This window comes from Rhipicephalus microplus, chromosome 10, assembly GCF_043290135.1.
Source record: "Rhipicephalus microplus isolate Deutch F79 chromosome 10, USDA_Rmic, whole genome shotgun sequence".
Lineage (NCBI taxonomy): Eukaryota > Metazoa > Arthropoda > Arachnida > Ixodida > Ixodidae > Rhipicephalus > Rhipicephalus microplus.
The window spans coordinates 33342092-33369550 of record NC_134709.1 but is presented as its reverse complement, the minus strand read 5'-3'; the positions used below and the strand labels follow the sequence as shown (position 1 = coordinate 33369550).

Genomic DNA, 27459 nt, shown 5'->3' with positions numbered 1-27459 from the left:
CAACCAACATAGTGGAAATATTCACCTTTGATGTTATGTTAATTGGGAAAATGTTTCTGTGATGGCAACTGTCATGGCTTTGTGGTTCTTACACAAAGAGGACCTGTATTTACCCTCTATAGCAGTTCACATTGCCAGTTAGTTTGAGGTACATGAGAATCACAATTAATTTATGTTTGGTTAGTGTGACACCCTAGCAGACCGGCAACAGGATGTTGAACACCGCAGCATGTGCATTGACGGGACAGCTATGGTCACATCTGTGCAGAGCTTGTGAGCAGCCGATTTTCGCTCGGCGAAGTGACAGCTTGAGGCAGTTTCGGGCTCTGACCTGGTCAGCCTCACTACTACGTCGCGCATGCTCCTGACACACCATGTCAAAGCTCGAAATTGCCTCAAGCTGTTGCTCCGCAGAGCAAAGACAAGCTGCTCGCGTGATATACACATACATGGCAGCAGCTGTACTGCTCTCTTTGACAGAAACATAGCATTGCATTCTTTTATATATAACAGACAACTAGCGACTGTCGGTAATTTTTCGGAACTCTGATTCAAATCGGTGATGACTGCTTTTTCTCTTTTTTCAATTTGAGAGCAAAAACACATTCCTTATGTTTGTCATTTTTTAATTTTTTGCAGTAAGCATTGAAAATTATGCCACATATGAGAGACTAAAAATGCTGCTGTATGTAGCAAAGTATACAGCAGAAAAATTTTGGGAGAGAGTAGAATAAACTATTTACACTCCTTAGATTATGCCAAAATCGAATATTACCAACATCCCATCATCACAAAGCACACAATCTGCATTGACTGCGTTGCCTCACTTAATTTATTTCTTCACACTGAAAACAATGTGTGCTACTGATGTGCAGACAGAATTTGCTCTAGAACATACAAATATTATTGAACCAGGATTCTTATTCTTAACTGAATGCATCATTAAGGTACGGCATAATTTTCTGTGCCGCATTTAAGTACAGAGACACAAAAATGTAGCACCACTTCATGCTCACTTGTGTCCCATCAAGACACAATTCCTCGGACGGCTTTGTGCTGACCCGCACCATTTTAAATTTACTTAATCTTTTTGTTATGCTCCCATGGCCACCACACCTGGAACTTTTTCAACTTGAAAATCAATTGTCAACTTTATAAAAGGTGCATTAAATAAACACTCAACCTCCTAAAAGGTACATTCTTTAACTCTCTGGGAAAGAAAAATGTGCTTCCCGATTGTTACGTGTTATAACTGAGCTAGAACCACTCAAGTTTAAACTCAAACTACAAGCTATGTGTTCTGTAGTAGCATTTGCTTTCCAAGCTTTGATCGGTTGAACATAATACTGAACCAGTTCAGTAACCCCCACCCCGGTTTTATTATTTTTATTATTTAGTATGCTATTGCAGTATGTATTTAGTATTCTGTTCATTGTTTTGTGCTGTGAGGCAGCCCTTTTCAATGAAGAAACTTGTTGTTACGAAAGAATAAATAATCTTGTGCCACAGTCAAATTCTAGATAACTTTACAGGAATAAGAAAAAGAGCGCGAACAGTGAAAGTGGATGAAATGATAGCAAAAGATATGGAAGAATGAGGAAAGGCGTTTCATTAATTTTATAGTTTGCACGCGCGCGCAAGTATCTAATTAATCCGGAACGATAACCAGCACTGCCCCTCTAATTTACTTTCAGAATAGCTCTAACTTTATGTCAGTACTGTACGTTCTTGCGCAAATTTAATGGTTACTGGTACAGTGGTAGCAACGTGGAATCTGAGAACTCGCCACTTTTCGTTTATTTCTTGTCGACAGGCAGAGGTATAACTCGAAACCATCAAAGTTTTTGTTGCCAAGAAACTCATCTCCATTAATATGGTAACTGCTGACCAGTGCTTTCGAGCCAGTTTTCAAAAATTAGGCTTTTCACTGCTTTTTCTGCGGAAAGCCGCTCTAGCAGACGACGTTGGTGACGCCACTGAACACGCCCCTCTTGGGCTTAGGAACTGTGGCTTAGAGCGGCTTCTCAAAAAGCATTATATTACAAATATTGCACCTAAAAGCAGTTCATCTGCTTTCTACAACATCGTGGTATTTTTGCCAAATTTACTTACGTTGCTGCTTCTAAAAGAAAAATACCCGTCTTATTCGAATCAACGCCACGGCGCTGTTGTCCAATCAGCTTCCGAGAAAGTTGAGGGACGCCATGTTTTTTTACCATGTGATCCCTCACCGGCCGTTTTCAAACTGGCGTCTGTGCGAGCGTCGTTTTGTCCGTGCCGACACGATGCACATCATGTCCGTATGGAGGTGATCGCAGTGGCGAGGGTGCTTCTGGAAATATCGCGATTTTGCAGAAATAGGTGACCATGAGTGACTCACGAGATCGTCAGTACAGAGCTACGAGATTGGTAAGTGTGACCGGTATACGTGGCTATGGTGAAACTCGATGTAAAGACTCCATCAAGTTGTTGCATTGATCAGCTTTCCAGCTGTTTCGCATCCGGATCGACTACATGTGATCTTCCAGTGGAACAAGTAATATGCGTGCATGTCTTTAACACACTGCGAATGTGCACGTACGCGGTGCTAGTGAGGCAAGCTTCCTGAGCGCCGAACTATGATCTAGCATAATTTGCGCGAAATCTGCTTGCTTTTTCATCGCGAAACGAGTCTTTGAAGCACATGTAATTTTGATTACGAGCGCTTACATTCCGTTAATCCGCAGAAGTTAATTTAGCTCACTTTTTACTTTCGCGTATGTGATTTTCACGTTGAACAGGGAACGTCGATCGCTGCAGCCAACGTTCCGACAGATGGTGAAACAGACTTCGTACCGTTTTGTGTTGTGTTCAAGGCTTGCACCGTTGTTCTTATGTGGCCATTTCTGAGTGCGACCAAGGCCGATTTGAATCGAATTCAGCAGCAGTCACGGTTCCCCGTCTTACGCGAATAATTGAGCCAATCTCGATCAAGAAAACATGATCGTGGTCGGGACCGATCGCAATCAAATGTCCATCGCGTAATACGCGTCTAATACTTGCCTTTTAAATACGTAACACGATGCGGAAATTGTGTGTTTGAATGCATGGCAATATTTCCTTTGTTTCTTACATAAATAACTTGAAACTTTTTAGTGGAACAGTGTCATCAGGTCCTTCCGCGATGGCATGCCCAAGGGTAAACACAGGCGGCACATGAGGACGTTCGACAACTGTTTCGTGGCCAGCGATGCCATTTCGTGGCTCCACGAACACTTGCAGGATGACCCCAACTTCGGACCCGCTGTCACCAGGTGTGTTTAACAATACAAACATCGTGCAGAATTTTGCGCTTTGATTGTTAAAATTGAGCTGGTAGTTTCCCTTTCAACAAAATTAATCCCTGGTTCTTGTGCTCTTTGTGAACAGTGGTAAGGCCGGCATATGTTAATGCGGACAAGTTTTTTTTTTTTTGCTATCTTGCAAAGCAAAATTGATGTTACCCAAATTGATGCTTAAAATAACATATCAAGACCAGTGTTGAAAAACACCTGGAAGGTGGCTGGGAAAAGCTGTTGAAAATTCGACGTGCAAATGTGAGCAAGTTGATGGTTACGGAACTTATACAACCTAACAAGTGCAAACCAACAGTCACGCAAGTAAGACACACCTAAAATAGCTGCCATCCCACTTACGTGTCATTTCCTTGTGTGATTGTTGCTTTGCAATTTTTAAGACTCGTTGGGCTGTTGATGAAGCAATACTGTTAGGTAAAAAGCGGTAGACCATTTGAGATGTTTACAGAGATGAATCTGTTGTCCACTCCGATTAGGCCAGGGCGTTGCGTAGACCGAAAGGCACGTTATGCCTTTCATCAGGTGTTACAAATGCAGTATTGCTGTGGTCCGTAGGATCCATGGTAGCCTGCCAATGGTCATAGTACAGGTTGATAAACAAAAAGATAGCATGCTACACGGAGGCAGTCGAGTGCACTTCCTATGTGCAGTAGTGGATATGCGACCGTGTATGATGTTGTTTAGATTTATGTTATCGATAAAATATGCTAAGTGTTTGGATGGTGCACACCTTGACATTATAATTTGGCATGCATTTCAGGCACCAGACGATGCAGCTTCTGCAGAAGTTCTTGGAGAACAGGATTATAGAGGCCGTGAAAAGTGGCAAACCGAGGGTTATTCAAGATGACAAGCAGCTATACAGGTATGCCTGACACATGGACTTCTACTGCAGCAGGGTGTGAACTTTGGCCAGGAGGTCAAACTTCTTAACAAAGAGTGTTAAAATGGTTCATAAAGTATGGCCCTGTACCGTCTGTTTTTGTCAATCGTCACTGCTTTAGCACCCTTTCTTAAATAACTACCATTGTAAATCATTAAAAGAAGGTATAGAAAGCACCTACAAAGTGTTCTTCAATAAACTTCCAAACTTATAATTTGCACTTGAAATTGGTACAGAGGGATCCTGCCCTGTGCTCTTTTAAATTCAGCGACTCTCTGATGGGTGCTTCTGATCTAACTGCATGCTAGGTGCATTGGGATAGTAATTATTGGTGATAACATAAAAAATTGGCAATGTGCTCGCTCTTTCAATAAATACTCGGTCGTTACTATAGACGTGAAGCTTGTCGGCGTACATCTCATCTTTGAGCAACTGTTGGTCTCGGAGAATGCACCACTTCCCGATATCACAGCACCTTTTGTGAAGTGTGACAAATAATGAATTCATAGAAAGCGTTAGCTATCGCATGTTCACTTGAAAGGTAAAAGTTACAGTGAGAAAAATTAAACTTGATAAATGAAATAGTCACTAGCTGTAGAAGTAGAGCGCTTCCACATGAAGCATGCATTTCTTGAGCATTTAAGCACAACCATGCGAGGCCAACAGGTAATGAAGCCAAGGGAAGCATACAGGGTATTATTTGTACATTTTAATTGTAATTGTAATGTAGGTTTCGTCTCACAGCTAGTATGCGAAATTGTGTTGGGTTTCTAAACTGCATATAAATAATTCTTCACTTCTACAGGTTCACCGTCTATTCCCCTGTCAAGACCCCACCTTCTGCGAAGTTCCCGCCAAAGGCTGGAAGCGGCCGGACACCTCTGTTGGCTCGAGAGAACAAGCCAAACTTTCCTCCCGAAGCTCACCGTGTGTCGGCCAAGGCCCTCGCTTTCCTATTTGGAGCCAAGCAAGATGCTAGCCGGCCACTAGCTACTGAAGTTGTCAAGGACCCATCCGAGAGCTCTAAAGAACCAGGTGCCACTCTAGTGACTCGGGAGGAAATGCAAGGCATCTGGGAATCGGTAGTTCTGGCCAGGTAACGTTTATTTTTCATTGCAGCGGCAGGGGAGCTACTGTATTTGCATGATTGCAAGTCGACTTGAATATGGGGCAATGTTACTAAATTTGCACGGCAAGAAGTGAAGAAAAGCGAGCAAATTTTGTCAATGAAATTTACTCATATTGTCGCTAAAAAAAACTGAATAGACCCTTTTCATATTCCACAAGTGCACTTCCCTGTGCTAATGGCAGCGCCTGTTGTCCTTCAAGCAGATGTGTGGTTATAGTAATTGCAGGTGCTGAGGCTTGTCTATTATGTGTGCTTATCTCAAGAGAGCCAAAGAGCATTTACCACATTGTGCAGGGCTGTATTGCGGCGTCACAGCAATTTTCGAAAACGTGCAGGATATCGATTGGGTGACGTACATAATTTCCTGTAGAGCCAGATGTAAACGACTCTTGTGTTGAAAAGCATGTTGCGCTGTAATTCGGTATGAATATTGTGGTGCATCAGTGCTTATATTGTCTAAAAGCGATGAAGTAAAGTGGTGTCCTGGGCAAGCTGGTTTGGATTTATAGTGAGACTTGGTTTGTCGAAAACAGGAAACGGAGGAGAAGACAAGTATATTTTTTCTGTGTCGTGCTTTCCAGACGCTGAGTCTCGACCAAAATCAATTATTTAAACGTTAAGCTGTATCCAGTGGCATTGTCACATGCAGGCTTAGGCTATGTAGCTTCAATTGCATAGCTACAGAATGGCTCCCGGTGTATAGGAGGAAATGTTTAGGCGAGCTAAAGTGAGGAATTACATTCTATAATGCATTATGACAGTATTGCCTAGCAGACAGTCTTTTCTATTGAAGCTTCACGGTTTAAGCTTTCTGTTCATGGTGGTGTTCTGTATGCCTGTAAACAAAAAATAATGTTTCCCTATGTGTTTGCTTCCAGGCTAAGATGCCTCGTCGGTGAGGAAGCCACTGATGGAAGCTTGAACGGTTTCCGCATTTCGGGAGCAGACATTCTGCACAACATGTACCGGCTTAGTCGCAACGGTGTTGTGATTCTCCTGGATAAGTCTGGTAAGCTATCTATTGCCTCTTGATGTTGTTAACTTTTCGCTCCAAATTTTTTGTGGAAACAATGGAGTAGCTCATAGCTATGAAGGGAATCATTAGAATAATGGAGAGCTTGTCGGTAGGTATTCGTATTAACGAGACGGACTCAAGAGTGACACTGAGACACCATAAATGCCGACTAACGACTGATGATAAAGCGCACAGTGGCGGGAAAAAAAGGTAGACACAAAAGCTTATCTGCGCATGCACGGGTAAGAATCAAGCCTATCAATTTAGCACGTCTGGTGGTCTATGTGAGAGATCACTGTTTAGGCACTTGGCTCACACATGCGCCACCACTGCTATCAGTAGGCCGGGTCTCAACCATCGGACATGTTTCTTCATTCGTGCGCCTGTACAAAGCTATACATTCATCAAATTTTGGTGTGAACTTGCACACTCAACGGTGTAAAGGTAGATTAGATGGTGAGCCTTCGATGAGCAGTCTCTTATGTTCCATTAGTCTCTGGTTAACGCAGTGACTTATCTGTTCTACGTTATTAAGACGATCGAGACCAGGGACTGCTTCGAACGAATACGGTTTATTAGAAGTGAAGTAGCACGTGCTCGCTCCAGGCAGCAGTCTTCTTTCTTCTTCTTCCGGCGTTTGATGATGATATTTTATAGGCTCCCGCCCGCCCAAGTTGAAATGTGATAAGTTCTCGCGGGCTATTTGAAACAACCTTCCATTGGGTATATGTGGTTCACCGATCTTCTTAGAAGCTCTTTTTTGCCTGTGCGAAGGAGACAAGCTCTTGTTATTCCGTCTCGCCCAGGGTAGAGTTTTTCAATCCGGCACATTTTCCAAAATGTTCTTGGAGCCTTGTCCCCAACCAACACGATGTCACTCTGTGAGAGTGGTTTTGCTTGCCGTGTCTTGGCTTTGGCCGTAGCTCCTATTTCCTTGATATATTCTTGATGCCATCTTTTCCACCAAGCGCGCACGAGTTCGCATCTGCGTCGCCATGCGTCTTCAATGTCACCGTTGTACAGTCTTGTTTGTCCGTCTTGAAGCTGTCGCCGTCCACCTATGATGTCTGCCGGCGTTAGTGGCATTGGCTCGTCAGGTTATCCATATACGTAAGTCAATGGTCGATTGTTGAGTGTTCCTTCAACTTCTGCTACAATAGTGCATAGCTCCTCTACCAAAGCTGTGCTTTTTGATATTATTTTTCGCATCGACGTCTTCAAGCTTCTTATGAGGCGCTCATAAAATCCTCCCCACCATGGCGCGCACTCGTCTATCGTTTTCCATTGAATTTGTTGGCCACTGCAGTAATTCTTTAGGACCTCGTTTTTAATTGTTTTGAGCATTCTGTTGATTTCCTTTTCAGCTTTTATAAATGTTTTGGCGTTGTCCGAGTATATTACTGCTGGTATTCCTTGTCGAGCTGTAAATCGTCGGAATGCTTGTAGAAAACTTGACGATGACAAATCGTTGGTAACTTCCAAGTGTACTCCTCTTGTTACCGCGCAGGTGAATATCAGTACATATTGCTTCACAATCTGGTACCTGTCCTTTGCATAAAGAGGTCCTGTGAAGTCAACTCCCGCAACTTTGAATGGCTCTGCTTCAGTGACTGTCTGCCGGAAGTGGAGGTATGTCTTGAGTCGCCGGTCTGGAGTTATGCCTCTTGCAGACGACACATTTGTTTGGAACTCTTTTCACTGCTTGTCTACCCTGCAATATCCAGAACTTAGTTCGAAGTTGCGCTAGCGTCACTTGAACTCCTCCGTGTGATACCATTTTATGCACGTGACGCATTAGCAGTTCAATGAAATGCTCCTCCTTTGGAATTACTATTACGTGCTTGTTGAATTCTTGGCTGCACTGCAATCGTCCTTTCTGTCTGATGATTGCATCGTCATCAAGGTAGACTTCATGTCCATTAATTTCAAATGATCGATTGTTTGAATAGGCCTCACCCTTTGTTTGTCTCAGTGATATTTGGGTCTGTCTTATCCAGTATTTCTCTGCATTTGTTACCTCTTTTCCTGTCAACGGCCCTTTGTGATTTTCCTTTCTTGTGTTGTTTATGAATCTGAACACCCATGCTGTCACTCTTATAAGCCGTCCGTATGATGAATACCTTTCGATTTCCAAGATTGGCGCAATTTCGGCTCTTCCCATGCATTGGTGACATTGTGTTTTATGCTGGTCTTCCACGTCTGTATTTGTGCCAATTATGCTTACTAAGTTCTTTTCCAGTGATGTTATCCATTCGGGACCGTTCCACCATAACTTTGACGTTATCAATGCCTTTGCGCTTATTCCTCGTGTAAGTAGGTCAGCAGGGTTGTCGTCACTTTGAACGAATGACCAGCTTGCTTGAAGTGTTTTTTCTCTAATTTCTGGGATTCTGTTGGCAACAAACGGATCTCGTTGCTTGTTCCCTTGATCCAGTGCAGCACAATCATCGAGTCCGTCCAGCAGTGTATTTCCTGAAAACTTTCGTTGAAGTGACCTTTGATGTAGTCGCATAATCTTGATGCTACCACCGCTGCCATCAGTTCAAGTCGCGCCAATGTCAGCTCTTTAATTGGAGCTACGCGGCTTTTGCTGTTACCAGCCTTGATTCTTTGCTTCCATCGTGGTATACTGCTATCAAGTATGCTGCCGCTCCGTATGCTAATGGGCTCGCGGCGGCAAATACATGCAGCTTGTATGCTTGTACTGGTTGATTCTTGCTTGCGTAGCATCGTGGGATTTCTAGAACTCGAAAGTCCTCCGCTTCAGACATAAGGTTCTTCCATTTGTCGCATTCATCTTTAGGGAGCTGGTCGTCCCACGTGACGTTCATTTTCCACAGTCTCTGCAGTCCTATTTTCGCGCGTACTGTGAATGGCGACAACAAACCGAGTGGGTCAAATATCTTCGCTGTGGTTTGTAACACAGCCCTTTTTGTCAAGTGCATTGTATCTGTTAATAAATTCCACTTTTCCATAGGGGAGCAAATCATGTCCTTTGAGTGTTTCCATATCAAGCCCAGAAGCATTGTAAATCCTCTAGATCAAATATCTATGTGAGAATCGTCTCTTTCGTTTTCATCAATTATTTTGTTTAATCGCTCTTCATTGGATGTCCATTTTCTCAAATTCATCGCTGCCTCTCTGAACACTTGCTTTGCCTCTTTGTACAACTTAACTGCTTCATCAAGTGTTGCTGCTCCCAAAATAACATCGTCCACGTAGATCGCTTTCTGCAGTGTCCTTGTCGTATCAGGAAACTGGTCTTCCACTTGTTTCAAATGGTGTTTAATTGTAGCTGCCAGTATAAACGTGCTTGGTGTTGTTCCGAACGTTACTCTTGTCATGCGCCATGTTTGCACTTTATTCATTAACTTTCCTTCAGCGTCATGCTTCCACCACAGAAATCTCATTTTATCTCTATCCTCTTCATGTATAGAGATTTGTAGAAATGCCTTTTCAACATCTCCAACTAACGCCACCTTTTCTTTTCAGAAATTAATGAGCAGCGATAGCATGTCCTCATTCAAATTGGGTCCTGCCTCTAGGTTCTCATTTAAAGGCATGCCTTTTCGAGAATGTGATGAGGCGTCAAACACTACTCGAACCTTTGTTGTCGCTCGGTCCTCTCTAATGATCGCATGATGTGGCATGTAGTAGCAAAGTGCATTTGGCTGTTCTGATGGCTCTTCGACCTCCTCTGCGACTCCTAATGCCATATACTCTGATATAGCTTTGTCATAGCGATACAGCATGTCTTCATTTTTTTGCAGCCTTTTAGTCAGTTGCTGTAGTCTTTTTATCGCATTTTCCTTGTTGCTTTCCAAGTTTACGTCCTGTTTCCATGGCAAGCTGACTTGATAGCGACCGTTGTGTTGTACAATCTTGCTCTCGAATTCTTCGACCACTTCATTTTCGGAGTTATCCAAACTATTTCTTGCGATCCCCATTGACTCCAGGCTCCAGAACTTCTGTAGCTCTTGCTGGAGTTCTGTCTCCGCAGCTTCGACCTTCAGAACCATGACTGCTTGATTATGTAATAGTTTTGTCTTGCTTTGCTCTGATGGCCCTTGCAGTACCCATCCCAGTATAGTTTCTACAGCCATCAGTCTGTCCTTGATTCTTTGAATTCTACCAGTAAAGAATTCCCAATAATAGTCTGAGCCGATCAGTAGTTCTACAGAATTTGTTGCAGTCGTCTTGGTCCTGTGATCAGCCACTTGCATATTTAGCTGTTTCATTTTCTCGCTGAGTTTCTTAGTTGGAGTGGGTATACAACTGTGCGAGATAACGTCGACTTGTAACGCTTCAATCACTGTTGTCGTGCTTGTTTCTCGTGATCCTACAGTCACTTGCACCACGTTCATTAGTTTGACCTTTTCGTCTCCTCCAAGTGAACCAATCGTCAGCCTTTCCTGTCGCAACACCTTCGCACCTATTTCTTTCGCTAATCCCGCTTCAATAAATGAACGTTGACTTCCACTGTCTAATAACAAACGGCAATGTCGGCCACATGTTTCTCCTTCTACGCACGCTACAGCCGTCTGCAAAAGCACAAACTTATGCTTGATATTTTCGGTTGCTTGTAGCGTAGACGTCGTCGCTTCGGCTTGCGCTGTTGAGATCAGCTCTGCCCTTGTTTTCTGCATCACCGTTCTACATACTGACGTGGCATGTCGTCCCTTGCATTGCTTGCATTTTACTTGGGCCTTGCAAATGCGTGCAGTGTGGTTTGGTCGCGTGCATCTGAAGCATGCTCTATTTTCGGTAAGCATAGCTTTCTTTTCATTCATTGGAATGCTCCTACGACAGTTTTCAGTTGCGTGGGTTTTCTGCTTGCAGAATAAGCATATTCTGTCCGCTGAGCTATAGAAGCTTGAAGTTGTGCGCATCTGTCCGCGGTTCTCTCTTGGTTTTGCAGTTATCCCCTCTTGTTCACGTTGTGTTTCTTCACGAAAAGCCGCTTGCTCTGTTAAGAATAACATAAGCCTGTCCAGCTTTTCCTCGCACGCTTTTCCCGTTGCGTTGTTTTGCTCGCCGTTTTCTGAAGCTGAGCTGTTTCTCATAGCCTCTTTTGACTTGAACTGCACTAATAATTCTGGTGGAATTGCTCTTTTCAATACTGGTAACAACATCGGCGCATAGCTCTCGGTTTCCACTTTTAGTGACTTGAGTGCCAATATGTTAACTTGCACTCTCTGTACTAGCATATCTAAGTCATCGGTATCTTGAACAGACCTCACTTTCTCCAAACTCAATAGCTCATTCATGTGCATTTCAATGGAGTGTTCTCGATTGCCAAACGTTTTTTGCAGTATTTTGATTGCGTCATCATAATTTTCCTCTGCCGAGTACTGAAGTCCTTCAATAGCAGCCGCCGCTTTTCCGGTTAGTGATGCTAACAAGTAATTGAACTTCTGTCCCTTGCTCATGTTTGGTCTCAGGTGAACTGCCGACTGGTACTGAGACCAAAAGCGGTTCCACTCCAAAGCTTTTCCCCCAAACTTTATCATTTCAAGCTTTGGTAGCTTAACTAGTTCCGTTGCTTCTTGTCCTGTACTTGAGGGCGTCACCTGCCTTGTCCTATCACTTGAACCCAATTGTTCAGGCTGTCGACGTCTGAATTCCATTGCAGATAAGATCGTCGTTAATTTCATGTCGTACTCTATGACGCTTTTGAATTCAGCTTTGGCATTGTCTTCTGTTAGAAACTTTTTCATTTGCTCGTTCGCGCTATTGAGACTGTCGCTTATTGCTTTAATCTGCGCCTGCGTTGTAAGCAGCTGTTCCCGGTTAGCTCCATCATTAATTTGCTGCTCGGCTGCATTAATCAGTCGCGTGATCTGGGAGCGAAGCGCTTTCCTTTTCTTCGTTATCACTTCTTTGCTCATATTGAGGCGGTTAACTATGACTCCTTACTTGTCAATCGTTTGTTCTGATGCTCGTACTGTCCACCGTGGTCTCGTCGCTCGATCCAGGTCGATCCTCTGCTCCTCCGCCGTTTTCTTCTCTGCTGCTTCATGGCAGGTTGACCTTTCTTGCCGGCGCGGAGGTAGTATCCTGGTTCACAGCACCATTATTAAGACGATCGAGACCAGGGACTGCTTCGAACGAATACGGTTTATTAGAAGTGGAGTAGCACGTGCTCGCTCCAGGCAGCAGTCTTCTTTCTTCTTCTTCCAGCGTTTGATGATGATATTTTATATACGTAGAAGTGGCCGCAGCTATATGGAATCTTGTACACCAAAGCTATGCATTAATCACTGTCCTGGATTCCCTCTCGTGACCGTGTTTGCATGCCCTGTCTCTTCAACATGAAGGAAATCAGTCTTGTAAGTTGCCTTTCTTGCAAATTCTTTGCAGATGACTTGCCGAAGTGGATAATCAACGCGATGAAGTGTCTCATCCACTGTGAGTCCTCACTTATTTTTTTTATGAAGATTTATTGTCATGTACTGCATGTAACAGTGCTGTGACCAATAGGTGATAAACGAAAAAAAAATGAACTGCAGGCATTTAATTGGGCAAACTCTTGTCCTCAGAGCAATCAAAAAACAAACAACTTGGCTGCAGAAATAGCAGTAAGAGAGGTCCGTCATCCAGTGCTTGTGTTTGGCTTCTTTTGTATATGTATGTCATCAAGCCTAGATGAACTAAATAATAGAAAATGCCTCATGCCTGATTGTCTCCAAGTACTTTATGATGCACGCTTTCCTTCTTCTGGAAACAGTAACGTTCAAAGGTCATTGATTCACTCGGCACCCAATAATACACAATATTTAGAGGAAGGCAAATGTTAGGGGGAAGATGGAAACTTGTAGAGATGAAAAATCTTTGACGGTGTCGTTCCGCTGGGGCCAAAGTTTCGACAAGTGGACTTTCTTCTTCAGTTGCAGTATTGAAGAAGACAAGTTCACTTGTTGAAATGACTTCCCCAGCGACACCCCATAATCATGAATTTTTCGTCTCTCCGATATTTAGAGCTTGTTTAGGATTTCACCATCACATATAATGATTTTATAACATTCTCATCTCTGTCTGCCTCAGTGAAACATTGGCTACGGTGCTTGGTTGCTGACTCAAAGGTCTTAAGTTTGATTCCGGCCGTGGCGGTCGCATTTAAATGGAGGCGAAATGGTGAAGGCCCGTGTACTGTACGACGTCGCTGCACGTTAAAGAACACCAGGCAGTCGAAATTTTCGGAGCCCTCGACTACGGCATCTCTTATAATCGTATTTAGATTTTGGGGTGTATAAGCCCAGACAATATTATTAACATTCTCATTTTGACCAGTTTAGAGCCAAACTAGTTTTTTTATAATGTGGAAATATGATCAGGGGTTAGGTTACAAAAGTCCAATTTTTCGGGCTTACTTAATTGTTAATCAGGTCTACAACATATAAAATGTGTGACATTAAGCACCAAAGTTACGAGTGACCACTGTTACACAGACATTTCAGCTGTTGATATTACTCGTTTTAGGTACCGGTCTTGCTAGCTACAACCAATCGAGCAATGTGTCTGTTTAGTACCTTCACGCAACAAAGCCTCTGAATTTTTAAACAAACAGTCAGAATCTTGAGCAGTATAACAGAAAAAGGTATATTTTACCATGTTTTAATGGCTTTTGTCTTTGAAGCATCTGTCTGTCATATTTTCAGGTTTGTGCAACATTAGTGTCACAAATATCACGTTTTCAGGGCCTCGAGCGTCGGGTGCGGGAAGCTGCCTGCCCAATTACCCAGGCTTCGAACTGGACGTGTTGAAGGTGGTCAGCGAATTCTTCAGTGGCCTTGGAACTGCTTTGGTCCCTCAACCTATCCTGAGGCTGTTCTACCACGCTTTTGGTAATCACCGCCTGCACGTTCTATTTGCATACAAATGTGCCTCATTGAGTGGACCTTGTGTGGCGGCCTAACGGATCTCCTTTCCTGTAAGGCTTTGCCCTGTGTGAAATGCTATGTTAGCTTTATAGACTGTTACTACACTAGGCTGGCGATGTGCAGAGAATTCACTGACTCACAAAATGTAATCCTTGCTTAAGGCTCGTTTGCACTCAAGATCAGCTCAGCTTGGCCAACTCACAATAAATGTCAGAACCTTGATTGCAAAGCCTTGGACCAACTTGAGCTTACTCATATTTATTGGTCATTCGTACTTCGTGCAAACTGGCTCATGAATGGGTTTTCCAGCCTATGACGATGACATCAACAAAACCTTAATTAAGGCGCATTTCGTTTCGTTGAAATTTTTAATGAGTACCCCAATGTTTCACAATAATTTTTCTGATGCAGGGATGTTTCTATTCGCATTTTGCTTAGTAAAGTTTGTACAGGTTTCATTGTCTTGGTTCCCATTTTAGGTCCACTTGTAGAAAGCTGCAAGGTCCCGGAGGAGCCACCAACTCCTGACGCATCGGTCGAAAACCTTCTGCACAGCATGTCGATTTTAGCTCTGCCAGTCGAAGCGACGGCAAAGCCACATCAATTTACTAAGCCTAGTCTTCAACCGTCACTGTCCGGTCGACATTTGGTTTATCGCACTGCCTTTGAATCGGCAGACCCCGTGACAGTCCTCATCGAGTCGCAGGGCTCTGTAGAGCATGCGTTCGCATTGAGTGCCGAGACGGCCAGTACAATAAGCTCATGCAGCGGCGGCTTCACCCGACCATTGTCACCGGCCTACAGTGACGTTTACAGCGACGTCTACAACCTGGCCTGCAGCGGCAGTGTTGGTGTGGCTGGCTTCAGCGGCGGCTTCGACACTGACAAGAAGCCCATTGGAGTGCCGCGAAGCTCATCCGCCGAAGATCTGAATGTTGCGAGGCACTTCACTCACGCAACGATGTCGGCTCCAAAGGAGGCTTTGGTGCGGAGCACGGCGTCTGTGAACGTTGACGGATTCTTGACATTGAGGCAAATCAAAAAAGAACGGGAGGCGAGGAGAGGCAACATGCTAGTCGGGGAGGGGTACGTGAACCTAGGGTACGGATCTAGTAGCAGCTTGACCAGTGACTGGCAGGTGGCAGTGCAGCGTTCTGCTGGAAGCGTGTCTTACACGACGGCGCCAACTCAAGTCAGTGTGGCATCCTCTCGAGACGGTAGCTTCGTGTCGGCTAGTGACAGCGTGACGTGCCTACGCTATGCTAGGTCGAATCCGAGTTGCGAGAGCTTACCGGTCCTGGTGCACTCCACTCCGGCAGAGACAGGAAAGACTGCGGGGCCATTCTATGCAAACATCTCTTCATTGCGGCCCAGAGGTGAGTGAATACGTAGGCATGAAGTTTGGTAATGCTGTCACTGTGACAGACGCCAAAGAAGTGTCCATTTTCAGTTAGGAGTGTTTTGTTTTCTGATGGATTTTAAATGCAAGCAATAAACACAATAAAATAGCTTAATGCTACAAGGTATAGGTGTCTTTTATTGCTATGAAAGTGTGAGCGCTGCCCCAAAATTTTATAAGATAATTAAAAAAAATGCATTTCACAAGCTTTTTTATCATCAAAATGGTCACTTTCAAAATATGTCTTGATAGACTCCGTTCACCGCTTCAATTACTAGAAGCATTCTTCTATGTATCTTCTGTTAAGTGCTCCAGCAACAATGTTGTTCCCTTTTGAATGGTCATTACTTCCCTGATATACTGCTCCCAAAGTAATAATTAATTGCAGTAATTAATGTCTGTTGGCTATCAGCACCAGATTTGTGCTACAGTAAACCCAGACAGAATGGCTGCTTTTTATGATAACATAGGATACATTTATATGGACTAGAATGTGTGATTACACTATGAAATATCTTGTGGCCGCCACGGTGATGGGACGGATTCGAGGTATTGCAAAGGTGAGTGGGTTATCGCAGCACTCGTGACAGCTGGGAGGGGGAGGTCATGAGAGTAGTGACCCTGAACTTTGCAAAATTATGGCCTCCGACAGCCTCCGCGGCACTCCAACAGCCTACTATGCAAGACCCCTCACTAATACTACATGGCTTCCCCTCTTGCAGAAAATTCTGAAGACCTGCGGCGGGCAGTGAAGGTGATGCAGGTGGCATCGCTTCTTCTTCCGCCTTGCAGACGGCGATACCTGCACCTTCTCCTGCGCTTCATTTACAAGACGTCGCGGAACGAAGTGCTGACTCTAATCCCCCATCATAGCAATATGAGTGTGGTATGCCTGTTCTCCTAAATTCTACTGTGATGCTGCAGTGATCTCGTAGCCTTTAACATGTCGTCGTGGTTCAGTTGCCTTGCGTTTCTGCTGCTGTAAGTGACTTCTAGGTTTGATTTCCAGCTGTGGCACTTGCACGGCTTGGGTGTAAGCTGCTCAAGGGAGCCAATCACTGACAAGGAATTTGACCCTGATCATGCTTAATCACTACTCAATACATTGTGTGACATCAGTTCAAGATCCCATATATAAAGGGCCAGTCAACAGGCTCAGATTTTTTTTTACACCCCCATAACAGGCTTGGTAATTCGTAAAGTAGACCACTGTGGTCGCGTTTTCTGAATATTACAGAGCTGTGTTTCGCGCAGAGCCTTCGCTTTGAAAAACAATTCACGCTCTCCTTTTCTACGTCTGACCAACGCTCCTTGCAAGCGCAGTGACAACAACTCGGCGATCGGCGATGTGACGCAGCACGCAGCTCATCGATTGGTCTAAACCAGGTCTCAACAAACAGTAGTGAAGTCAACAACAGTTCCTGTTCCCACCCACAGCTACGACAGAGCCATTCAATCATACGAGTTGCAAAACTTCCCATAGGCTCCATGCATCGAAATTGGCACACTTTACTGACCCAGTTCTTGGAAGTGAGCAGATTTTCGCGCCACCTGTTGATCAGCAAACCCACTATTAGATGCATATTTGTGTTTTGTGTTGCTGCTCCAAGACTGCGCGACAGTCTTCCAACTTCTGAAAAATCAAACTCCAGAAAAATCGGGCCAACTTCATGTCCGAGTTTTGGAACGCAGTTTTGCTGCAAATCGTTGTTGGCTGCAAATCAAGCTACTGGACTGCAGAGAAGCATCAGCACAGGGTAAACAGTAAACAGCCAGGCATAAGTGCGTTGCGACTGACTGAGCTCGCCGATGACGTCAACCGCAGACGTCTTGTCACATTGCTGAAGGGGGCAAAGTCACGACGACGACCACGCGAAAATTTGAAACCAACTGAACGCGATGTTCTAGCGCCTGTAGCTTCCTTAATATAGCACATATTTGTAAATATGTTGCAGCAGCATGTTCACGAAGTAAAAGTGCACATATTTCTCTTTACAACAATTTTTTGACCTTGGTGTTGTTTAGTGGCCCTTTAAACAAAATTTTTTGTTGTCGTTGCTGTTGTTAGAATATATTCTGCACATGACATTGTAGGTGCAGCTGCCTAATATAATTGTGCTCCAATGCAAGACTTGCACAGTAAGTGCAATAAATGCTGCTGCATTAAAAAACTACACCTAAACCTGCGTTAGAAGAACATTGCATGCATGGTATTGTTTGGTGCAGATATTGAGCCTCCTCCACATGTTGGAGAATTGTATGGCTAATAATAATCATATTGCTATGTGCATTATGATGGACTGCCTATAAACGCACAAAATTTTCGTAATTGGATGCTTAGAGTATGGAGACCAAGTGTAAAGCAAGTGGAAGTGTTAGAATAAACTACAGTAAAACCTCATTAATTCGAAGTCACTGGAACTGTCAAAAATCTTCGAATTAAGCAGTTCGAAGTAACAAAACATACAAAAAGTGGGAAACCTTGAGTTACTGAAAGTAGTATAATCTGAGGTGGTCATTTGCTGTGCTGACTAGCTCGCGACTCCAAGGGTTATGTTTTCCCGCAACACCTGAGCCCAGTTTTGCCGCAAAGACGGGTGAACGGGAGGCACCGCTGCTGCCAGCGGGGTGTTGGGGACCTTAGGTTCAGCTGAAATGTGCGCTTGTGGAAAAGAAGACCTGCAGCTGCATCTTTGCTCCCCGGACTAGGACAAATTTTTCGGCAACTAAGAGGCTTTTCTTTCTGAAAAAATCGTACGGATTTTCTTGTGGCTTCATGCTACAAACAGGTGGCTGTCTTTTTTCCCTTTATTAACCCTTCCGCCACCTTGCGGGTTTCCGAAGAACTCATTTGCGAGGTTTTACTGTATAGCGTATTTTACTACATAATTGTATTACAAACTAAATAATCATCTAGTTATTGTACAGTCAGTCATGGTACATGTATTCATAAACCGAATTCAACAAACCACTCAAGTTGCCTGTGAAAGTTATCTGCTGGCAGCGAGTATTCTAAAAAAGGTTTAAAAAAAAACTTTGTGTGGGTCCTGCTGAAGTGCCCTGAATTCTATGTCTTGTAAAACACAGTACTGCCATCACTAGAAGGATTGTTTGTAGCAAAATATTTCAACTGGAAGTGACACACAGATTAAGTAACAAGAGTGCTTAGTTTACCTTTAGTTCAGTGTTCGTGGTCTCTTCCCTGCCAATAGTGCACAGAAATGGCAAAACTAAGTCATATCTTTGGATGAGAACGCCATGTTGCAAAGGGATAACCACATTGCGCATACCGCATTGTCTGATGCAGTTGCTGAACACATTTGCGTGCATCCTGATGAGCACTGATGGCAGCTGCTTGGAAGCTACTCCCGACACAGCCCAGGAACTTCTCGCTTTCCTCGTGAAGCACTGCGACCGCATCTTTGCTCCCCCCCGTGAACTTCACCTGGAGGTGGAGGCACGGCTCACCATTCTGCGAAGGGAGCGGGTAAGCAGCGACGCTAGGTGACCCTTGCCTACCGTTTAGCTGCGGCGCACGGTGCCAGTTAAACGGTCGTTGCACGAAAGATGGTTAAGTGAAAGACGGTGTTTAGTGCCTGGCAGCCTGCGCAATATATGCCAACAATTTCTCGAACAATTTTTTTGTGTCTGTTATTAGGCTGGCTTCTTCACTTCGAAATCATGCATGTATAGTTAGCACTCTTGTGGTCTGTTTTGCATGTAGTACATGGAACTTCACTTATGTGTTCCAAATCTGCATGATTTCTAATTTATGCACTCTGATGAATGTTAAAATATCATTGACGGGCTAAGCATTTTCCGAGATAATAGATAATAGCACCATCTCAAGCTCCTTTTCCAAATGTATCTACGATTAGGTTCTATTGTGAATGGATTTGGTGGTAACATTTGCTTTTGGTGCTTTGGTGAATGCATTTGGTGGTAACATTTTTTTTTCTGGTGGTTCTTTCAGCTTTCGAAATAATATCCTGGTCAGAGGTCATTGATAATTTTTTTTCTAGGAGGGCTCGAATCAGCTCAGTTATTGTCGCAGGTTGCGAATGTATAGTGGAACTGTTCTGTTGGTAACACAAAAGTGTAGGAACATGAGATTTGGCTTCTGTTTGCATGTATTTTGTAACATTGTGCTTGAACACATTTACATCATACAAACATTAACACTTTTCGTTATATTCCAGTAAACAGCTAACTTTCCTTTCTCTGCCCAGGTATCGGTATTCCAGGTTTTTGGGTGTAATGTTGAGTGGTGTATTTCTCCGGACTCTTGAAAGTAGACTTACATGTACAAAAATTTTGTGCATCTCAGCTTCCGTAGCATTGCCGAGTAGAAATGTGAGACGAGCTCGCTGATGATTTGTTGGGATTATAGAAGCACAAGACTATGGCAAGGGCAACGTTTAGGACACAAGTGGGGCACATTCACTGCTATGGCTGTGAAATTTGTGCACTCTTCTGATACAGTTGAGTGAATAGTAATAGAATGAACTCTATTAACCATCATTGTTAGTTTAGCACTTTGTGTGCATGTCCCGGTTGTGCATTGAGGTATATTCTTTCCCTGTTCTTCTGCAGCTTTCATAACATTCTTTGGAAACCGTTATCACAAGTACTGTAGTCAATTTGTGCCAAATGAATTGGCATTCAGCTTCAGCTGGTCATTTGTACAAAGCTGAATGATATTGCTTTGAAGGCTCTTGGACTATGTTTAAACACGAAGCATTCATTGTGAATATCGTATTTTAGTTAAGGACCCTTAAATCATGTTTTCTACGCTTGTGTTTTTTGCTGTGATGGAAACAATCTTTCTTTTACTCAAAACATTGAATGTAATTGTCATGGCATTCAAATACATTGATCTTCATTAGTTTAAATACAGTATACAAGGCAAATTTTTTTTGGAAGCCTTTGTGTATCATTTGACCACTTTTCTTGTTTATTTATAGTGAGCTCCATACCCCTGTGTTCAACTGCGATGATATCCGTCCATAATTAGTTCATTTCTTTGTGCAGAAGGCTTTGTTATTGTCATGAGCACTGTAGTGGTTGTTGCTTGTGTGTGTGTCATTGCACTGCTTATATGTTGAAGCTTCAATTCGAGGGCCTTGTAAATACATTTTACGGAAGTTGGAAATCCTTCTGTTTATGAAATATCATGATAGCATAAGTTGCCTACCTGTGAAAAAAATTTTTCATTCTGACTTTATTCAGAAGGAGGAGTTAGCCCTTGTATTGGCTTGAAAGTTGTTTTTTTTTCGCTGTGTTGAGCACAACGTGACAAGGGCTATATCTGGTTTCACATGGAAAAAAAAATCAATCATGCATATGTATTCGCAATTTTTGTTTTTACAGATAGAGCAAGCTAGCAAAGCCGAGTTGTTAGTACTACCCTGAGGTTTGCTGTTACTGTGGCTTTATTATCAGACAGTAACGCTTGCATTTGTTTTAAAGACAAGTTTTTGGTTAGACATCAGTTCTGACAAATGTTTATGGGCCAGGGCAATTATTATATATTGTGCTAGAACTGCAATTAAATCAAAAGTTGTTTTTCTTTTCATCATTTTTGTTTTGTGCATGTCATTCTGAGGTGACTTGTCACCTTGTCTGATTGCTTTCTCTCTCCCCTCCCCCCTCCTTTTTTTTCCTTGCATATTGGCTAGCTAGCGACCTTCGAGAACACTTTGATAGATGTACAGTGTCTCAGCTTTAGTAAAGTCAGCGTTGCCCGCACGGACACTTCAGCGTAGTTAACCTTCATGCTTTTTGGTCTAGTTTCCTAGTGATGTTGCGCTGTTTGCTAATAAAGTGACAGATGCGGTAGTACTCGAAGTTCCTACGCTTAACGAAACCTGCATTATGTCATTCTGGTCTGTGATCAAAGTTTGTCATTACAAAATTTTTCAATATGTCAAGAGCACAGCAGAGAGACAATGCTCCGCAATAGAAATCACACGCACTCCTCCAGAAAGTTCCTCGGATTTTTTCTTTGCTTGAAGATCGGCTAGCTGCAACAAAATTTTAGAATATTTAGGGACACTAAAGAGCAAAACTGTTTTTCACGTATAAGTAAAGTACCGTTTTACAATTACCAAAACACAGGACAAAATACCAAATCGTTTGTGCACTTAAAACTCTCAAAGGTTTTAAACTATTCCAGAGCACTTCATTATGGCATCTCTCACTGTATAGTAGTGCCTTATGACCTGATTTGATAAGGTGTTTCTACACTATACAGCCGAATTCTCACTTTGAGAACATAGGCATGAAAATTTTATGAATTTTAAAAATATATTGGGCACGTTATCTGTGTAGAAATAGGCTACTAATTCCCACATGTATGAAAAGGAATTTTAAGATAGTAGCTTTATCTAATTTGAAATGGATGCTATGAAATATCCCATAAATTACAAGGAGGTAGTGCATGAGTTTAACACACATTGGCTTACTAACTCTCTGTTAACTGTGACAATGACCTACCTATTCACAACTCTAATAGAAGGTCACTCTAACGTTACGAATCATTTCTCTTTTGTGTCCCTTGAATGGTTAATGTATTGTTTATATAACCTCTTCTTTCTGTGTGCATTGCCTCCTCTGCCAATGAGAAGTAATGTGTCTGCATGCATTTTCTTATCACCGTGCCAAGAACATCAAAATAAACGCATTTTTGTAAGCTACTTTGTTTTACTTGACTGTGTTCTCAGTTTTGATATTTTTATTGTGAATTGTGACGACATTTTGGACTCCAGCGTCACCTCAAAAATTTTCAGCAGCTTACATGGAAATGCCCCTGCATCAGTTTTAATGCCACTGCATTATCCAGTCCCTAACATTAGTCATATTTTGAAGGTCATGTTTTGTGTTATAGTTAAATAATCTATAGCTTCCCCTTATGAAGCCATGCACAAACTGTTGTGTTGCACCCGTATGGTTTGTCACTGCAACAATGTAATGCAACGAAAAGCAGTGTCTTCTAAATCCAAGTGCTGCACTGCAACTTCGTAGCTGCAGCGTTGCTGCTACTCCTATGTCTATTGAAACTTGGTATTCTGTGAACGGCGTTATGTTCATGGACACGCTAAATATCTATGCTCGTTTGCAACCTGGCAGTTCAGTATGACCTTCGTACACAACGAGGTGCTCCATCTGTCTGTGTGCCTGTGTGCTTCGAAGCGTAAGTCCCAGGAAATTATGATGTTGATTGTTTGCCCTTGCAATGATGTTGCAAAAACGAGATAATATAATTGGGTGGTCCATTTCCACAGACTCAAGTATTCTTTGAGTTAGACAGTGGAAGTATTTTGTCCCTTTGTTCTTGGGTTTTCACTGTCTGTTTTGATGTAGAATGAAAGAAAATAAGAAATGAAGCATTAAAAAAGCACTAACCCGAATTTCAAGTATTTTTGTATTGTTGTATTGTTGCTCTAAATAAAATGCTGGTGTTATGAATCATAAAATAAATGTTACATGACACCTGCAAATTAATTGTATACACTTCTAGGCTACCTTAAAAAAAAAATTCTGTTTTGATATCAAGAGGGCAGTTTTACAGTGACAGCTATTCACAATGTACTTGCAGCAGCTGTGTCATCTGCTGTAAGTTACATTTGATGCACGTAAATAAAAATGAGTGAATTGTCGTCCGTTGTTTTCTGTACTTAAGACTGCATGCAGGATGCAGAGTTTACAAACTCAATGAGCTGCGTTGACTCGTGGTAATAATCCATTGCAATGAGGCTGGCTTGCAGATGCTTGGTGACAAAAAACTTTAAAATAAAAGGGGAATATTACATATGTGTTCTCCGAGTCTGGTGTGCGGAGAGCTCTAACACTGCATACGAAGAAAAAAAAAATGTTCCTTTTGCGACACCTCCCATTTGTGTCAGTAGTTTAGAAACCGGCCCCTACCCCACTCCCTACCCCGCCAACACCGTTACACTTCCCACCGCATGCCATCCTAACATTGCCTGCCAGCACCTCTAACGGGGTGGTGAGACGGAACGCTTCTTTTTTTGCAGGCCAACAAGGCGACCACTTACTGCCAGCAGGTGACGCGCGAGCAGTTTGAGGCGCAGAAGCGGACGCTGTCCGAGCAAGCCCTGATGGACCTCTTCGACGACATCCTCCGCGACCCGAGAATATCGGACAAGGAACGCAACACTAGGATGAAGCAGGTGCGCTTGTGGAGAGTAGCTCTGAAATTTGGGCTTGCCAGCGAAAGATGAAACGTGGTCTAGTTTAAGGTACAGTAAAGGCAAATAATAGCTATTGTCAGGGTGAAAGGTCAATGCTTGAGAACGTCTAATATGCCAATATTGAATGCAGTAGTGCTTTAGGAATCAATAAATTAAGGAAAATGCAGAATGCAATTTCCACTAGTAAAGGGACATTCTCGAATCTAAGCCTAAGGACGTATGTAGGGTCTAAGCACAAACATGTAATCACAAGTACTCAAGTTGCCCATGGCAGAAAAGTACAAAGCCAAGGAAGATTTAACTAATAGTGCTTTTCAATTCGATTCTTGCAAGAAAGCTTGTTGACGTTAGCTACAACAACGCAAATTGAGGTTCACACTTTATGCGGGCTTGCTCCTAGCGTCAGTTTCCTTTAGTTCCAGAATATCCTGAGGAGATTGCAAATTAATGTGAGAAGTGAATGATCTTCGTACCAAGTGCCCCCGGTGTAGTTAAAAATGCCAAATAGTTATTACTAGCTTCACTTTCCTCAACACTCTATGGATAATTATGACTAGAGCATTAGAAAGAGATTTTTCAGAAAGTTGTTTGTGACTCGCTCGCTTCAAAAGAGACAAAATATGCAAGATTTACAAAGTTGGGAATGACAAACATTTTTGGCCCTATGCATCGTTCTGCGCATATATGTCTGCTTGTTGCAGTATATCTAATGCACATAATTCGCAGTGCAGTTGTTCAGGCTATTAATAAGTGTCCCAGTAAACAATAGAGTAAGCTTATGAACATCTGGGAATTTTCGTGTGTATATCTGACATACTGTTTTGCAGGAGCTAGATTATGAGCATTACTCCTCTTTTTAAACGTTTGTACTTAGCTAGTATTTACATTCACCGTCACTTTCGTTCCTTGCAGTTTCGACAAAATTATCCTGACATCTACAACAAGAGCTAGTATTTACATTCACCGTCACTTTCGTTCCTTGCAGTTTCGACAAAATTATCCTGACATCTACAACAAGAAGACGTGTGATGAGCCTGTTCCAGTTACATTCAAGAGGAACAGCCGTTCAAGGGCCACCGTGATTGGCTTGCTTAGAAGTCTGAGATTGTGATTTAACTTCAGGTCTTTAAATCCTATATACTTGTGGCTCTGGAATATGATCTGAATTTATGCACGGGTGCTTGAACTAATCACTTAAGTGAATCGTTGTTTGTTTGATTTTTATCGCATACAGTGCCATTGAACTTGTGCATTGCAATACGAAGTTATAGAAAGCTGAAATTTCGGTCTATGGAGTCTTGTGCTTGGACACATAAAATAGTCTCCGTAAGTGAGGACCAGTGCTTGCTAAAAGCTGGCTGGGACTGTGTGGAGCATTGTTTTTCTTTGTAATGTATGGAAAGTTATCTAAATTACATTAGTTCACAACTGTGTTTTGTTCTTTGCATATTTAATGTGTAAGCACAGATGAAATGGATGGCTGACACTCAAGTAGCTGTGACGTTTTTTAAGTGCAACGAAAATGGGTATTGTCTTCAATGTCTACTTCTCCGTACGTTTCCCACTACTGTAAATGACGTGTGTACGTGAGTCTCTGCTTGTCGAGAGCATAGAGTGCTGGTCTAGTGTTGTCCTTGTCTTCATCGCTGCATTTCCTTGTTCACTACTGTCTGTCCACCATAAGAGGGAGGAAATTCAAGGTGGTGTGAACTGCGATGACATTGCTTTTGAAACCACAGTATTGCTGCTATATTTTACATGACCGCTGCACACGTTCGCTGCGCATAGTTAGCTCAGGGATTTTGCATGGGTTCTGAGAGAAAGAGTCATTTTTACTTTGTGTTTTCAGTGCAAGGACTATTCTGGTGGCCTTTCCCTGCCAAAGGTCTGTTGGATGTGCCATATGCTCAATGAACTACTTACAACTGATGGCCATGTATCTTTCTTACATCATGTTATTTAAAAGTATTAACGCGAAACTCTGTGGTGCTACAATAAAAAGCGATATGAGCTTTTTTGCAATTTCCTACAGTCACGGTCAACTACATTTGCATGTGATCATGCTACGAACACAGCACTAGTCGCATATGTACAATATTAGGTTTTATTACAGAGCACTTTTATCTGTCATTATTTGATCATTTTCAGTTGTACCTGCTTAGTTTGTTTTTTGCTGTTGTATAGCACATTGTATTGCAATACAAATCAAATAAAATCATCATCACACTGCATTGTTTTTTGCCTATTCTTCCGGTGATAGTGATAGAATCGTGCTGTCATGTACAGTCACACTATCAGTTGCAACACACTGGCTGTGGTTAAAGTGACCCCAAGCCCGAACAATGATGCAAGCAAACATTAAATTGGTTCAGAAAGTACCACTAATTGAGAGAGTTTAATTCACTAATTTTTTTCCATGTAGGTGCCACTTTGCAGTGTTGGCGCCATTTTGAGTACAGACTGTGTGTTGCAACTTAGATTAAGTGCGACTGTACGTCCTAAGTCATGGCACGAGCTGTAACCCACTTCCAAGCAATGTCCTAGTTATCCACTGCATGTCGCACAGGAGATAGCAGTAAATAGTTCTTTCCACTAGTTTGTACATTCTACTTGTAGAAGTTATGGGAGCTGCTCATCCCAGCAAGTTGATAGAAGATAGCGATAGAGAACGCAAGTCTTAGCTGTTGCTATAGATCATATAAGCTCTAAGGGAAAGTGCAGATAATACTACGAGTGTTTTAGCTATAAGTAGAAGGTCTTCTAGGTTGATTCGAAAGAACAACAAGATGGGGGAAGATGAAAGCTTACAATGACAAGTTCGAAAACGGGGTGTGTACTGGAGCCGACGTTTTGACAAGCGAACTTTTCTTTTGTTGACGCTTGAAAAAGACAAGTTCGCTTATCAAAACGTCAGCTTCAGCACCCATCCCCCGTTTTAAAATTTCTCATTTTAAGTTTAGTGTGAGTCATAGTCTTAGCTGCTTTTGCACTATCCTGGAGAACTACTTTTCAATTTGTTCATAAGTATAATGTACATAAATTGTTTTATTTTTATCGCATATAGTGCCATAGAACTTGCGTATTGCAAGTTCAATGGCACTGATATGTAGCGTGGCAAGAATTTTGGTAAAATATCAAACTCTATGAACGAACGCCGAGATGGCACTTATTTTGTGTTTTTTCTTTTTTCAAGAAATGAGAAAATTATATTTCCAATGTACATTTTCACGGTGGATTTACTCAACTGCACGGGTCCAAAAGATTGCAGTTTTCCTTCGCCTGTTGCGAAATTATGCGTTGCACATGTTATGCCGAAGTGCTGAGGGACTATGGTCGATCTAAACAGTCCAACTGCGAGGCTTGACACAAAAAAAAAGTCACAGTTTCGCCGCAAGGGCGAAGCAATGAATGCAATAGCAACAACTTGGAATATAACGCTGGGAACGGTTAGCAGATCGAAACGTGCAGCGCTCTGCTCAGGCACAAACGATGCACGAAAACAGTTAACACACACAGGACGAGAGCTAACCAACAACGTTCACAGCTCGACGCTTGACGTGCTGTTTAAACAAAATGACGCACGAAATGTAATCACAGGTACAGAT

The 27459-nt window shown here is 42.6% G+C and overlaps 1 protein-coding gene across 1 annotated transcript; it reads left to right on the top strand.

Moving 5' to 3' along the window:
• The first annotated feature begins 2212 nt into the window (after positions 1 to 2212).
• On the top strand, positions 2213 to 26085 carry LOC119180553 (DEP domain-containing protein 1A-like). The gene is made up of 12 exons (XM_037431654.2): positions 2213 to 2409; positions 3136 to 3293; positions 4096 to 4200; positions 5024 to 5314; positions 6226 to 6356; positions 12723 to 12770; positions 14060 to 14206; positions 14722 to 15618; positions 16364 to 16527; positions 18949 to 19128; positions 23678 to 23833; positions 24840 to 26085. Exons 1-12 carry the CDS (start codon positions 2368 to 2370, stop codon positions 24963 to 24965), a joined length of 2445 nt encoding a protein of 814 aa, XP_037287551.2. The 5' UTR covers positions 2213 to 2367; the 3' UTR covers positions 24966 to 26085.
• Positions 26086 to 27459: the final 1374 nt, after the last annotated feature.